The 15,098-nt window shown below is 36.0% G+C and overlaps 1 protein-coding gene across 4 annotated transcripts in view; it reads left to right on the forward strand.

The window, feature by feature from the left end:
• The window catches only part of SIPA1L1 (signal induced proliferation associated 1 like 1), a 165,287-nt gene that overhangs the window by 117,720 nt on the left and 32,469 nt on the right, over positions 1-15,098 (forward strand). For all 4 annotated transcript variants that reach the window (XM_026671102.2, XM_087951616.1, XM_087951614.1 and 1 more), the window contains 6 exons: positions 31-205; positions 1,854-1,957; positions 3,941-4,098; positions 6,650-7,223; positions 8,223-8,497; positions 10,785-11,066. In XM_026671102.2, coding sequence (XP_026526887.1) covers positions 31-205; positions 1,854-1,957; positions 3,941-4,098; positions 6,650-7,223; positions 8,223-8,497; positions 10,785-11,066 — 1,568 coding nt within the window. The remainder of the gene's footprint in view (positions 1-30; positions 206-1,853; positions 1,958-3,940; positions 4,099-6,649; positions 7,224-8,222; positions 8,498-10,784; positions 11,067-15,098) is intronic.

Genomic DNA, 15,098 nt, shown 5'->3' on the forward strand with positions numbered 1-15,098 from the left:
GCAAACTTGAGTTTTTATTTATATTTACAGTTAAGCTATCAGCTGAAAGTGGGAATCATGTACTGCAAGTCTGGGCAAAGCACAGAAGAGGAAATGTACAATAATGAATCAGCAGGCCCAGCCTTTGAAGAATTTCTTCAGTTGCTGGGAGAACGGGTTCGACTTAAAGGATTTGAAAAGTATCGTGCCCAGCTAGACACAAAGAGTAAGACTGCCTTTTTTATTCAGAATAATGAAAATATTGAGTACAAAAATAATGAGACCATAGCTGTAGTCCTTGGGAAGCACCAGCCACCCCAACAGCATAGCACAAAGCAGGAGCCAACTCAGGAAACATCGTACACCCCAGCCTAGTCCCAGCCACCATCGCTACCCTGTACTCCAGAGCTGTCTTGCACTCTGCCCCCCAGCTGACCCTCATGATGTTCTTATCCCATGGATGCCCACCTAAGCCCTTCACAAGACAGCTGCTGGCCAAGAGAGCCATCCTTCCCAAGCCTTGCAAGGAAACCGTCATGTGGAACCCTAGGAAGAAAGCCTTGCGTGTTCTGCAGCTGTCTCACTGAGGGCTAAGCCAGACTGGTCAGCAGTGTGAGCAAGATGATGAAGGTCAACTATGGCAGCAGGCGCCATAGAGTGCAGGGTGCCAAAAGGGCAAAAGCAGGGGAGATAGGTGGGTGGGAGAAGTAAAGTGCCCTGTGGTTGTAAGTGTGGACCAATTGCCAAGTGCCTGAATTTTGATCATGTGATCATGGGGGGGTGCTGCTGCAATGGCTATAACTTTGGGAACTGGTTGTATATATCCCCTCATTCAGCATCTCCATAACTTTAAACAATAATTGAATGAATGAATGTAAGTTAAGGACTGACCTGTATCTCATTTTCCAAGCAAGGTCTTTTTTTTACGTTTTCATGTATTAGCTAATTCTCAAGAGATAATTTCTTAAAATGACTTCATAAATCTTACCAACTATATCACTCAAGATATACTTCGTTACTAAATTTAAACATTAACCCATGCTTAAAAATGAAAAAAACCCATATCTAATAAAATGTGATTATATACCTATAAATGATAACATATTAATCACCCCAAATAAAACTACATCTGTAGTTTGCATTTATTTCCAGTTATCAATATTTTGTTTCATAATAAATACAATAAATTTTAGCTTCCTTTCTCTCTGACATGGAAAGTATGGTTCGCTTCTGAGGGTAATCAAAGTTTTTAAAGTCTGCATACCAGACAATATTAACATAGATACATTGAAAAGAAGTATCAAATTCTCATTACTAGCTTTTATTGCAAAGAACACACTAACTTATAAACCTGCTAATGGGTTGGATATGTGAATTTATCTATGATGTTTATGGCATACAGATATGATAATTTATCTGTAACACTAATGATAGGATGAAGTAAATCTAAATAAATCATCTCAATTTAAAAAGTAGTTTATTGTACTGAACAAGAGGTTAATGTTGAAATGACACATGCAAGGGCATAACACTAATTTAGTTTCTATTTTATAATTATAATTGGTAAGCATACAATATTCTAGGAAAAGTATTGCAAAATTTCCACATTAAAAATTATGTTATATGGTTTCTAGCATATTCACTTTTAAGTATCTTTGGTTTTTCTGGCAACCCTTAGAATGTATAATGTGTTTAAAATACAACATATTAAAATATATACATAAAATTAAAAATAAGTAATATTTCTATTTTTTATTTTGCTTTAGAATAAATATTACATTGATTTGGTGCTTGTTTAAATGTATATTTTGCAATCTTGTGGATTGTGTTATTTATAATAATAATAAATTAGACTTTATATTATTTATTTACAGCTGATTCAACTGGTACGCACTCTCTTTATACAACGTATAAAGAGTATGAAATCATGTTTCATGTTTCTACAATGTTACCATATACACCCAACAACAAACAACAGGTAGGAACTACTTGAATAATCAGAATATTTAATGTTTATTTCAAATATTATATTAAATTACATTTTTGGCTATCTTGACTAGCTGAAACAAGTATTGGGCTCTCTTGTATCTTATAATTTATATTGTGATGAAAAGGAGGTGGGGAACATTTTTCCCTGTTTTCAATACATTGAGTTTTTATCACTGATTAGACTGGTTTCATTTGTACTACTGTATCTCTTTTAAGATATCTAAATTAAGAAGCAAATTTGAACAGACAACAAAAATGGCACCATATGACAAAACTAATTTGGGGATTAAAAAAAAAACAGTGTGTGTAGAACTTTTTATTCCAGTGCAGATGTTTTGGAGATTTTTGTTTCCTTTACAGAAATTGTTTTACTTTAATCACCTAAGGAGAAGTTGCTTTATGTCATTCTGGAAAACCATATTTACAGAAATGTTGGGATGTTCATGCTATTTAGAATTTGATTTTGGTTTGTAAGTTCATAACAATCCAGTGTATTTACTACTAACATTGAGCTGGAAGAATAAAATTGGCCAACATTCCCTTCGGAGTAACAATGGAATAGCACTGACAGAATAGCAACCTTCTCCATGCAGATATCTGCACTAGTAATTGAATATTTTTGTGGGACCTATTGTTCTTTGCAAGGCAAAGTATTACCAAGCTAGACCTTGGGATAATCAGCATATGGTAGACCTAATTTGTTTGCAGACTGTTAATCTGATGGAGCCAGGGTGTGGTTCATATTGCTGTTCCACCATGCTGTGTTATCATAAAAAAAAAAGAATGAATATGCTGATTCTCCATGACAGTATTTATGAAATCTCTGATAGGATATGCTCCAAATTCCATATGTTTCTACTTTCTGCAATGTCCTGTCATATATTCTGTGGCTTCAATCCAAAGTATTTTTAGCAGAGAGAACAAGATGGAGACAGAGACAAAGAGGCTGTTTTGTGAAATGTTATACAATTGAAAGCAAAAGCCAGAAAATTTATAATTCTTGAAACACAATTTATAAAGCATAGTTTTACAGTAATGCAAATATATTTGACAAAATGTGGATTTTGTCAAAAATCCACATTTGTAGTAAGCCATAAAAATGCTTTAAGGAGCTTGCACTAAGATTAATGGAAGATTTTATGTAAAAGATAACTCTTCTATGTGTGAAGTATTATTTTGTCAACAGTTCTGAATCTGATGGGTGGAAAGACTTGCTAACTGCAGAAAAGTAGTTAGTCAGAGAAGTCATCCTTGTCCACTCACGCTTGCCATCTTGACAAAATTAATCCTCCTCCACTGTCCCTTTAGACGTTTTTGAAATGCTTAAAATTTTGCTAATTATTATTTGGACTGAATTGGGAAAAATGCATATTTTGCAGATACATATCTGAATGTTGAAAAAGTTTTGTGGTGGATTAAACTTTGTTCACATCTAATAGCTTGGATTTCATGTTAATTCTACTAAACGTACATCATTTGTTGCAAATATAACAAACTTGAGAGTTTTTTTCTCCTAAGAAATTTTTTAAAATATAGCCTGAATTGAAAAGCAAGAAAAAATAATTAATTTGATAAGTCAGCCAAAATTAAATCATAATTTTAATATATTGAAAAATATTGCCTAAATTAAAAACTTTGGCATTTTGTAAAGATTTAGGCTATTAGATAGACACACAATATAATAACAAAAATTTTATGACTGGAAATTTAATTTTAGAAATAAAATCTCATGGAAAGATGTTTTTTTGCATTAAGGTAGATCTCTAATTGTTGTTATGGAAACTACAAGTTTATTTTAACATATTTTTTATATTGATAAATTCTTCAGTAACTTATTTGTTTTAGAAACAATTTTAAAAAACCATCAGGCATTTTTACATTTTAAAACATGAACTAATGGGAACAATAATCATATTCTATAACAATATTAATGCTTTTAATTCTCATGGGTTTCTTGTCTTCATGATCAAAGCTGTTAAGAAAACGACACATTGGGAATGATATCGTGACAATAGTTTTCCAAGAACCTGGAGCCGAATCATTTAGCCCAAAGAATATTCGTTCTCACTTTCAACACGTCTTTGTCATTGTCCGAGTGCACAATCCTTGTACTGACAATGTTTGTTACAGGTAACTATTACACTGTTTATGATGGTTTTGCATGACAGAAACTAACTTTTTATCTCTAAACCACCCAGAATCATGTAGGCAGTGAGATGGGTGGCGCCTAAATTTGGTGTAAATTTGATAACTATAGGTAGTCCTTGATGACATTTGAGCCCAAAATTTCCGCTCCTAAAAAAGGCAGTTGCTAAGTGAGTTGTGTATCATTTTATGACCTTTTTTGCAACAGTTGCTACATGTATCACTACAGTTGTTGGGTAAATCATGCAGTCATTAAGCAAATCTGGCTTCCCCCTTTGACTTTGCTAGGCAGCTGGCTGGGAAGTTTACAAATGTTGATCACATGACTCCAGAACAGTGCAACTGTAATAAATATCTGCCTGTTGCCAAGCAACCAAATTTTGATCATGTGACTGTGGGTATGCTGCAACAGTTGTACATGTGAAAAACGATCATGTCACTTTTTTCAGCCCTGTTGTAACTTCAAATAGTCACTAAATGAATGGCTGTAAGTTGAGAACTACTTGCATGAAGTTGCAATATTCAGTCGGAGCATTTTCTGATTTATTCTATCATTATTTAGCAGTAAAATATTTTAGATGCAATTAGAAGTAAATGAAAATCTGAGAACTGTTTATTATTTCTATTTTCCCTATCAAAAATGATTATATATGAGTTAAATAGTTTGAAACTAGAGATACTAGCTTTGCACAGCAGAATGAAAACCAAATGTATCTTATACACTAGATTTGTAGTAGTTGTCCCACAATGTTTATATGCAGGGAAATTTCTTTCGAATGCACATTTAGTAAGCAGAATGTGTATTTTTGAAAGATGACTATACATTTCTTTTTCTGGAAAATATCCAAGACATATAAATGGAACGTTTCAACATTCGAGATTGAGAAAGAAAATACTGGCGATATATTTCTTTTTAATATAGTAGAAATACAAATATAGGTTATTTGTTTTATGTGTCCTTCTTCTTAAATGACCACATGTGTTTCTATATAAAGTAATAGTAAAACAAAAAAGGATATTTCAGAAATATTTATTATTAACTGTTGCTTAAATGGGTAAGACTCTTGAAATAGAAAGAAGGCATTACAATTATATTTTCTGTTTAGGTGACAGGGTTTAAATAATAAAGTTATGTCATCCTGATCTCATTGTACATAATCTCCATAAATATAATTAGCATTCTTTCTTGATAGACACATTTCATAGTCTTACTTTACTGCCTTCCCATTCTTCCCTTCCCCTTTTGGTCCTGTCTTAATAAAATCAGAACCTACATCATTTTCAACACTCTTTAAAGTGTCTCCCTTATATAATAATAAAAAATGGAGATAATGTCATTTTTTTTTAGTAGCGTTGTTTGGAATAAGTAGGACCCCAGTGGCATCCATCAATATGCATTTTGGACTGGTGGGGAGCAGGGAGTTGAGAGGAAAGCAACAGATCTACGGTGGGAGGAGTGATGTAATTACCAGCTGAAAGTTGTTGTCAGATTCTCAAAATACAAGGGAGATGTGAGCATGGCATGGATTCTTCTATTGACTGTGAGCTAAAACAGAATTTGAGCTGTAGAAATCTGTTGTCACTCAAGGCAGTAGGATTTTTCATAAATTCCAATGGAAAAAGGCTGGCAAGAAAAATGGATTGGATCCTGCTGAATCACTAGTACAATGATTCACTTGCATTAATTGTTCTATTGAGGTTCTGTAGCTTTACATTTTTTAAAAAAGATGGTTTGCATTATTGCACTTTCCATGTAATTCTTGCTTTTACCAGTGTATTCATCTATTACTCCTCTGCTTCTTTTCTCTTTGGTTAAGGAGCAATAGAAGTAACATTCCCAGTCAGCATTTAAAAATAATCTCTTCGCTAAGTAGCAAGTGCTTGTTTCTTTGTAAGTCTGGGAGGGAATAGTTAGAAATTTGAGCAATTCAAGGTATTTCTTTTATGTTTTCAGGACATGTGGAGGTGGTTGTTAACATATATTGTAGAGAGCAGAATAAAAGAAATGAATAATGTTTGAATACTTTATTGCCAAGTAACTTCACTTGAAAAATGTAGTTCATAGTTTGTAGGTTTGGAGAAGAATAAAGATACTAAAATACTATTGACTTAATGTAAATGTACTGCATGCAAGCAAAAAACAATAATAGTAATTGATAAAGTGTACTCAAATAGATATATAATATATTGAAGAAATTTTAAGAAATGGTCTAAACCAGGGGTGTCCAACCTTGGTAACGTTAAGCCTGGAGGACTTCAACTCCCAGAATACCCCAGCCAGCTTTGCTGGCTGGGGTATTCTGGGAGTTGAAGTCCTCCAGGCTTAACGTTACCAAGGTTGGACACCCCTGGTCTAAACTGTAAATAATCAGCATATCAAAGATTTTTTTTTATGTCATGAGGCATCTAGCAGTTGTAACAGAGTATCCTTTCTGTAGAACTGGACTGTCTATAAAAACAACAAAATATATAGCGCATTGAAATTTATAATGTTTTTGCATATTGTTTTAAATCACATTTGTATGTATTTTTGCAGTGTTGCTGTGACAAGATCAAGAGATGTGCCCTCATTTGGACCTCCAATTCCTAAAGGCATCACCTTTCCTAAATCAAATGTATTCAGGGACTTCTTACTGGCCAAAGTGATCAATGCTGAGAATGCAGCTCATAAATCAGAAAAATTCCGTGCTATGGCTACTAGAACCCGTCAGGAATACTTGAAAGATTTGGCAGAAAAGAATGTGACAAATACACCCATTGATCCTTCTGGCAAATTCCCTTTCATCTCACTTGCTTCTAAGAAGAAGGAGAAATCCAAACCCCATCCAGGAATAGAACTGCATAGTTCTGGCGCTGTTGTGTGGATTCTCCATGCTAGAGATTATAGCAAGGGTTTAGATATAGATTGTCTTTTGGGCATTTCTAATGAATTTGTTGTTGTAATTGAACAAGATACAAAAAGTGTTGTATTCAATTGTTCCTGCCGCGATGTAATAGGGTGGACTTCAACAGATACAAGTGTCAAAATTTTCTATGAAAGAGGAGAATGCATTTCTGTGGAAAGTTTCAAAAACCCTGAAGATATCAAAGAGATTGTCAAAAGACTAGAGGTTAGAATTCCTTATTTTCCCTTACCTTCCTTCCTCAAGCATAAATATATATAGAAATGCTTTAATTTCCTTCTTGGATCTGAACAACAAACTGGCAAAATAAAATGGATGTAGGAGATGACCAGGGGTCAAACATATTCATTTGGAATCTCTTATGTGCTTATAAGAAACTTAAATCCACACCCCCCCAACTTGAAATCTCTTGACTTATCTGGCACCAATTCATCTTGACTATTAGCAGATCAGACTCTTGTGCAGGTAGCATGAAATAAACTTGTAGTACTTTTGGACTCTACTCTGGTTCCTGATTTCTTGTATCTGACAATGTTCTACCCACTTACTAGGTTACTTTTCAAATCCTTGTCCTACTCAGAGCAATAAAACATCTTGTAGCTTATTCATCTACTTTTTAACGTCTGGATAGTGTATTTATTATATGAATATTTACACTTTAGCTGCATAAATGTTATTTGTGAAATCAAAACAGTATTTTCCATGCTGTGAGAAAAGACTTAACAGTAATATTTCCAGCATTCAAAAATATTATCTTTTAGGAACAGGACTTAACATAGTAAAGCAAAGAGTTCCATAACCAAGAGTTTACTGAATTATAAAAAGTGTCAAGTCAATAAAATATTTAATAATTAAATTACTTTTGTCAATTTGTAAATGAATACTAGTCTACACATCCTCTATTACTGTAGGTATTGTTTCATACATCTAACGTTTTTGTAGCATTCATAATTTTCAGCAAGGACTGGAATATAGCTAGTCATTTTTACAAGATCAAGCTAAGCTGATGATTATTCCTCAGTAGTAATCCAGCTATCTTCTTCAGAGGTATATATTGCTGTATGAATAAGGAATGTCAATATCTACCTTGCTTCATGCTCTGTTTTAAAGATCAAGCCTATTTATTTATGTCTCCTACTGAATTACGTGTTCATTGTACTAAACTGTTCTCATTACACCTCCACATCTCTGTCTTCCAATTCTCAGCTCGTGACCAAGGGATGTGAGTCAGTGGAGATGACTTTACGACGGAATGGATTGGGTCAGCTTGGCTTCCATGTGAATTATGAAGGAATCGTGGCAGATGTTGAACCATATGGCTATGCTTGGCAAGCAGGATTACGACAAGGCAGCAGATTAGTGGAAATTTGCACTGTGGCTGTCGCTACCCTAAGCCATGAGCAAATGATTGATCTCCTGAGAACTTCAGTTACTGTGAAGGTTGTCATTATCCCACCTCATGAAGATTGTACTCCACGAAGGTATTTGGCAACCAATGAATTAATTAATATCTATCACTGATTAAAAGAGAAGCAGCTTGAATTAGTAGTTAAAGAATCAGGCTAGAAACCAGATGACTGTAAATCCTAGTCCCAGGTGACCTTCAGCTAATCACTCTCAGCTCTAGGAAACAGGCATGTGTCTGTTATCTATTATTATATTATTATCTATTATGTGTCTATTATCTATATGTCTGTTTCCTTGGTCTGTGTATCCTATCTAGAGGTATGACCTTTTGAAGTTATGACAGGTGCTATAAAGCCCATATGAAGCACTTCCAGTCATCATAAAAGTCTCTCCCCCCATCAGTTACATGATCAAAGTTGGGCAGTTGGCAACCTGTTCATACTTACAATTGGTTGCCACGCACCCCATGACCATGGGATCACGATTTGTAATTTCTGTTGATTTCCCCAGAAAATCAATGGGTAAACTGGCTGGGAATATTACAAGCCCCTGCCACCTGCCCATAGTACTCCCTCACGTTCCTGGCTTAAAGAGCTGCCCGCCAAGGAAGACCAAACTCCTTTGACAGGGTAGAGACCAAGGTTTGGAGGCACATTACTGTATCCCATTGAAGGCAGTCCCTTCTGCCCATGAAAGGGGGCTGAACCTCTTGGGCAGAGTGGATCTGAGGAGCCGTGCTTTGTTCCTGCACTCTGCCAAAGGCATTCCCTTCCATGGATGGATGGGAGCTGATATCCTTCGTCAGGCAGCTCTTTCAGTCCCTAGAGCTGAGAAGGAGCCGAAATCCAAGCATATGCGAGGGGAAGGCCCAGATCAGGCTGGAGCAAGTGTCTTTTTGCTCAGGGGATGAAAATCCTGCTTGGATTTTTGGCAGAAAGGATTTTCAGTTCTTGAATGGAGAGGCAGTACAGTAAGTTAAGAGGCATGGCGTCCGTCTGTCCGTCCATCCGTGTGTGTGTGTGTGTGTGTGTGTGTGTGTGTGTGAAGGCCCTGGGAGACCTGGCACAGACCATGCACAAGTGTCTCTCCCTCAGAGGTTGAAAATCCTACTTGGATTTTGGCAGCTTTGCAGCTCCTAAGCCTCCAAAAGTCTCCTCGCCCCTATAGAGGTGCCCCATCCTTCTTATCTGGACTCTGTCCATTTAACAATATCACCCAATCAGTGATTGCTCAAATAAGTGCAACCAGAAATGCCAGGATTGCAATCACTGAATAAAGTAGTCACATGGGCAGTCATGTGACAATTTGCTTAACAACCATTTCACCCAGCGACTGAGATTCTGGTCCAGTTGTGATTGCGTTATCTCCATGTGTCTATGTATCAGCTCTTGATCTCTATGTCTATATATAAGCAGGCAGATAGACATACACATTTACACACCCTTTCAAAAGAGACGATAAAAAGCACAAAAGAAAATTTAAAAAGACCAGAACACATCTCCTCCCAGCAGCCAATGCCCAGATAAACGGGTTAACATGAGACAATCTAGCAGAAAACAATACCTTTATCAAGGAACCACCCAAACGAAAATCAAACCCCCACCAAGACTGGTAGCTCAAGTACTATGTATAAAATGGAACTAAGCTCCACAATCACCAGCACTGATGATATCATTTAGACAGGTAGTGAAACAACTGCAAGTAAGCTCAGAGAACCCCAAGGACTTCACAAATCAAATCTGAGCTACATATATTCTCTTCTGTTGGAGACATTAATATATTTTATTATAGAATTCAGTGTTACAAGGTTAAAGTGTCAGTTTTTTCACTGAATTTTGAATGCTTGGTGTTAATTCTTTATCCAGTTTCTTGAGACTTACTTTTGAATAAAGATTAAAAATTTGTCCCTTCTTCAATAAGCAGAGAAGATATTTCACTTCCTAGAAAACTACTTGATTAAACTGAGAAATTGGAAGTGATAGTAGTTTTTAATGACACCATCTTCCTGTGTGCATGTTCACAGGAATGGGGCAAGAGGAGGAATGTTAAAATATACATTGTGACTCAAACTGTGTCCCTTTTGCACATGCACTATGATATTGTGTGCAAGGGATAAGGCTTGCATTGTGATGACCAACATATATTTTGTCATTTTGAAAAAAACATGGTTTGCTGCAGACATACCAAAAATACAAGCTACAAGTATTATACTCGAAGCTAACTTGCAGCAGTCGATGAGTTTCATACAGTAAATGTTCTTATATTCAAGGCATTCTCATTGCTGTTTTATAGTGAAACAATGCATTGCACATGTTTCTCCCGTATTTCACACTTTGGTTAACTTACTTTTCAATCTTCCAGAAGTTTTTCAGAAATTCATCGCATGCCAGTAATGGAATACAAAATGAATGATGGCGGAGTTCCATACGAGTTCAAATTCCCATTCAGAAATAATAACAAGTGGCAGAGAAATGCTAACAAGGGGCAAGCATCTCATGTTCAGCAAATGCCATCACAGACGCAAAGTCCAATTCCCACTAGAGTTGCCTCAGGGAAAGGTGAAGGAAAAATGCCTCCTCCAGATCGGGCTGCCAACATTCCACGTAGTATTTCTAGTGATGGCCGTCCACTGGAGAGTAGAAGGTATGATTCTAACTTGGGTGTGTTCTTTTGCAGTGCAAGTAACAGAATGTTTAAATCCAAAATACAGGTAGTCCTCAACTTACAACCACAATTGGGACCAGAATTTCCATTGCTATGGTTGTTAAGTGAGTTGCACCCAATTTTACAACTTTTTTTTGACATGTTTATTAAACGGATCACTGGAATTCTCAATTATGCTGTCATTAAGCAATGGCTTTCCCCCATTGACTTTGCGTGTTGGAAGCTGGCTGGGAAGGGGCTCACATAAGACAATGAAGCCTTCATAAATATATGCTGTTTGCCAAGTGCCTGAATTTTGATAATTGATCATGATAATTCTGCAATGGTACAAAGTACAAGGATTGATTTTGGCTTTTTTTTTAAAACTTCAGTCACTGAATAAATGGTTTTAAATCAAGGACTAGTTGTATAAAGGGAGTGTTAATTACTGTAGATAATTCTTAAAAGAAAACAGTCACAAAAGCTATATCTTCATTTTTAATCAGACCATTTTTAAAATATATATATTTGGAATCTTTTAAAAAGGCATTAAATTAACTGTGAATATTTGTATTATTCAAATAATTCTTGTTCTGATTCTGACTTATTCTCAATTACTTTTTGTAGAAAATGTAATTATTAACTTACTGTTTGCCTCTGATATTCCTAAGGCTCCCTCCCACAATCTTCCCTACTATATCTTTAACTTCACATATGGCATGTACATTTGCCCAATCTCTGACAATAAAACTGGGTTGTCTACTTGAGCACCCGTTTTGGATCTTACTAGAGTTCACTTTTTCAATAGAAGAAAGTTTATAAAATCTGGACTGTGTGTTCTTTCATTTCTTCTGTTCACTTAGTTTCAACATGTAAAAAAAAGTGAACATGTTTATTCATTCGATATATTTCTAAAATTGCCATAACAACGTAAGTATAATTTGAAACTTGTTAGTATTTCTTAAGTCCTCCAGATGTAAAAATAAATAAGGGGGAAAGGTCAAGCCAATACAGTGAGTTAGCTTTTATATTTGTTTATGATCATTTAGTATTTGGTGTTCATTTTTCATATGTATTATGAACTGAACCTTTAGAAAGGTTGTCTAAACTTATGAGTATTAAGTCCAATTCTTTTGATACTGAGGAACAGAGTCTATATGATTGGCTGTCATAAGTTCTGTCAAAATTCCGTAAAATTGGGCTCATCATTCTGATGTGACAGATTGCCTCTCTAACTACTATTCTTACTTTTTAAAAGAATAGACCTTACAGTTGAAAATAATCACTTTTTTAAAAAAAATGGTGTCAAATGATATAACAGCAAATAAATTTCATGGTAATTTCTAGTAGATTATAGTTCACTTATTCCTCCATTCTCTGTTTACTTGTTTTTCATGTGTACTAGAAATGTTGGCAGTTTATAGTTAGTTGTAATTTGTTGGTTTTCTGATGTAACTTACGATAACAAAGTGATTAAGTGGGAATGATGTCTGTAACAGTTTTAGCTTTGTACTAGTGGAAAATACTTAGGTTTGCCAAGGTAGGCATTTGTTTTTGTCAGTGCAGTACACTACAAATCTTGGGGAAATATAGGCTAGTGAGGCATAGAATATGTAATTACAGAATATGTAAGGAGCTGAAAATAAAAACACTGCATATATAGGAAAGTTGAAGAATGTACAATCACCAAGAAAGTACCAACAGATGACCAGACTGTAGAGATACAGATATTATGTAAATAACAAAGCTCAGAGAGCATCAAGGGCTCCAAAGTAAAAGCTTAAATAAGCTTAGGTTAGGTTATTAAAGGAAAACCCAAATAAAATAATAATTATATCTGCTTTTCCTTGAAGATAGTAAAATATTAGCAGGGGAAAAGACATGCCAACTCAACTCAGAATTTCAGAATAGAATAGAGCTGGAAGGGACCTTGGAGTTTTTCTAGTCCAACTCTAGACCATTTCAGGCAGGTTAAAAGCCTCCAGTGACCTACAACTTCTGAAGGCAAGCTGTTCTACTAGTTAATTGTCCTCACTGTTTCTCCTTAATTCCTAACCCCCCCCCCCGGCCCCATGATTAGTTTCCATTCATTTTTCCTTGTTTTGGCTCAATAAAAAGCAAATATTCTACCAAAAATCTAAAAAAATAGGACAAAGGGGAAATCAGAACCTTAAATAAATTGCAGTCAGTGGTGGCTAAAAATCGGCAAATTAAGAGTACGTGGGCTCATTGGCTCAGGGTCCTTAGCTTCAGTTGTAGACTGTATACCCATCTTCCTATCCTATGAACCCATATTCCTCCCTTTCTCTACCTTTACTTAATATCTAACAACATCCTTTGCTCCAATTGAAGCATAAGGAATCGTAGAAAAAGAAAGGCTCCAAGAAGATTAAGTAGCAGACCAACACACAGGTTACGTGAAGTACAGTCAGTCAGAAGACGAAGGACTCAAGTTTTACCCTATTCACCCAATAAGATTTCTAGATTTATTCTTGACTGAAATCAGGAACAACCAAAATGCTCAGTTCTTGCCAAATTATAGTTCATCCTGAACTGTTTGGCAGAACTTCTGAGCTGTAATTTGGTAGTACTTAAAAGTTTAAGAACTGTTTTGAAGTTTCAATATTTCTTTATAAACGTAATCTAAAACATTTGTTTTCCAGATATGAATCATTTTTCTCAATAATTAAATAAACAAGAATGGTGTTTTTGATTCATTGGTTCATCTTTATCTAGTTTCAGGATCTGTGGAGAACAGATCGTGCTTTAAATCATATTTATGCAGAAATAATAATTCAAAAGGGTTCACAAAGTGGGAAAGCACTTTTAAGCATCACTATGTGTTTAGCTTTGAAACAAAACAACATTTTTGCAATAGGGACATCCCATTGCACAGTATTCCATCTGACATCAATACCAGGGAACATTCTACAGGATCAAGAAACTGATCTGTAGAATCTTGAAAGTAATGAAGCTAATACCAATAGGCAGTATATATTTGTCAAGAATGAATGTTGCTGAGATGAATCTTATTTCATTTTCTGATCAGGTAACTTCATTAAGAAATCACAGTTTACTGAATGAATGAACAGGAAAAGCAAACAGAAGTTTGGCAGGGGAATAAGCTGAACAGAGGAAAGAGGCAGAAAAGAGAACAAGAATCAAGAAGATGGGGAAACTAATAAATAATTGCCATTGCTAATAACTGCTGCTATTGTGTTGTGTAAAAACATAACTTTGCGGATTTGGAAGGATTATTTAATTCAATTTTCTACCATATTCAGGAAAGGCAGTTACATAAAGCTTGAGAAATGGTGGTCTGGCCTCTTAAAAATTTCAAAGGTGGAGAATGTACAACTTCTATAGGTTGACTATTCTGCTGGTATATAGATCTTACTATTTAAAATTGAAGTGTGTGATTGGAGCGTTGATTGTTGGTGATGTAGTTGAGGTAGCTTCGGGGACACATAAGACATAGAGACAGGGATGGGCTGCTGGGGTTTGCAGGGGTTCAGGAGTACCCCTAGTTAAGATTCTGTGCAGTTTGGAGAACCCCCAAATCCCACTCCTGCCTGGCCCCTCCCACCCTTCCCAGAGTTCCCACACGGTCCGTTTTGGATGCAGGTAAGTGCAGGGTACATACGGAGGCTTGGGGAAGGTGAAAAATGGGCCTCCCGGAAGTTCGGGAAGGCCTGAAATGGACCCGTTTCTGGCTTCCATAGAGCCTCCAGAGCCCAGAGAGGCTGTTTTCGCCATCCCGGAAGCTCGAGGAAAGCCTCTGCAGCCTGGGTAGGGCAAAATGCCCCCCCTCGCTGTGGTGCAGGAGGGCAACTAGGCCATGCCCATCATGGCCACGCCCACCCAGCAACCAGGCAGAGAACCTGTTGCTAACATTTTTGAAGCCACCCCGCATAGGGAGTTCACTGAATAAACAAACAGGAGTTTGGTAGCAAAGTCCAAGGATCAGTGAGTTCTTTTTCTTTTTTTGTTTATTAGAGGAACATAATAGAAGAAAGCTGTTCTTGAAAACTA

Source organism: Notechis scutatus, chromosome 1, assembly GCF_049901735.1.
Source record: "Notechis scutatus isolate UNSWTSFEM ecotype Mainland chromosome 1, rNotScu1.2, whole genome shotgun sequence".
Classification (NCBI taxonomy): Eukaryota; Metazoa; Chordata; class Lepidosauria; order Squamata; family Elapidae; genus Notechis; species Notechis scutatus.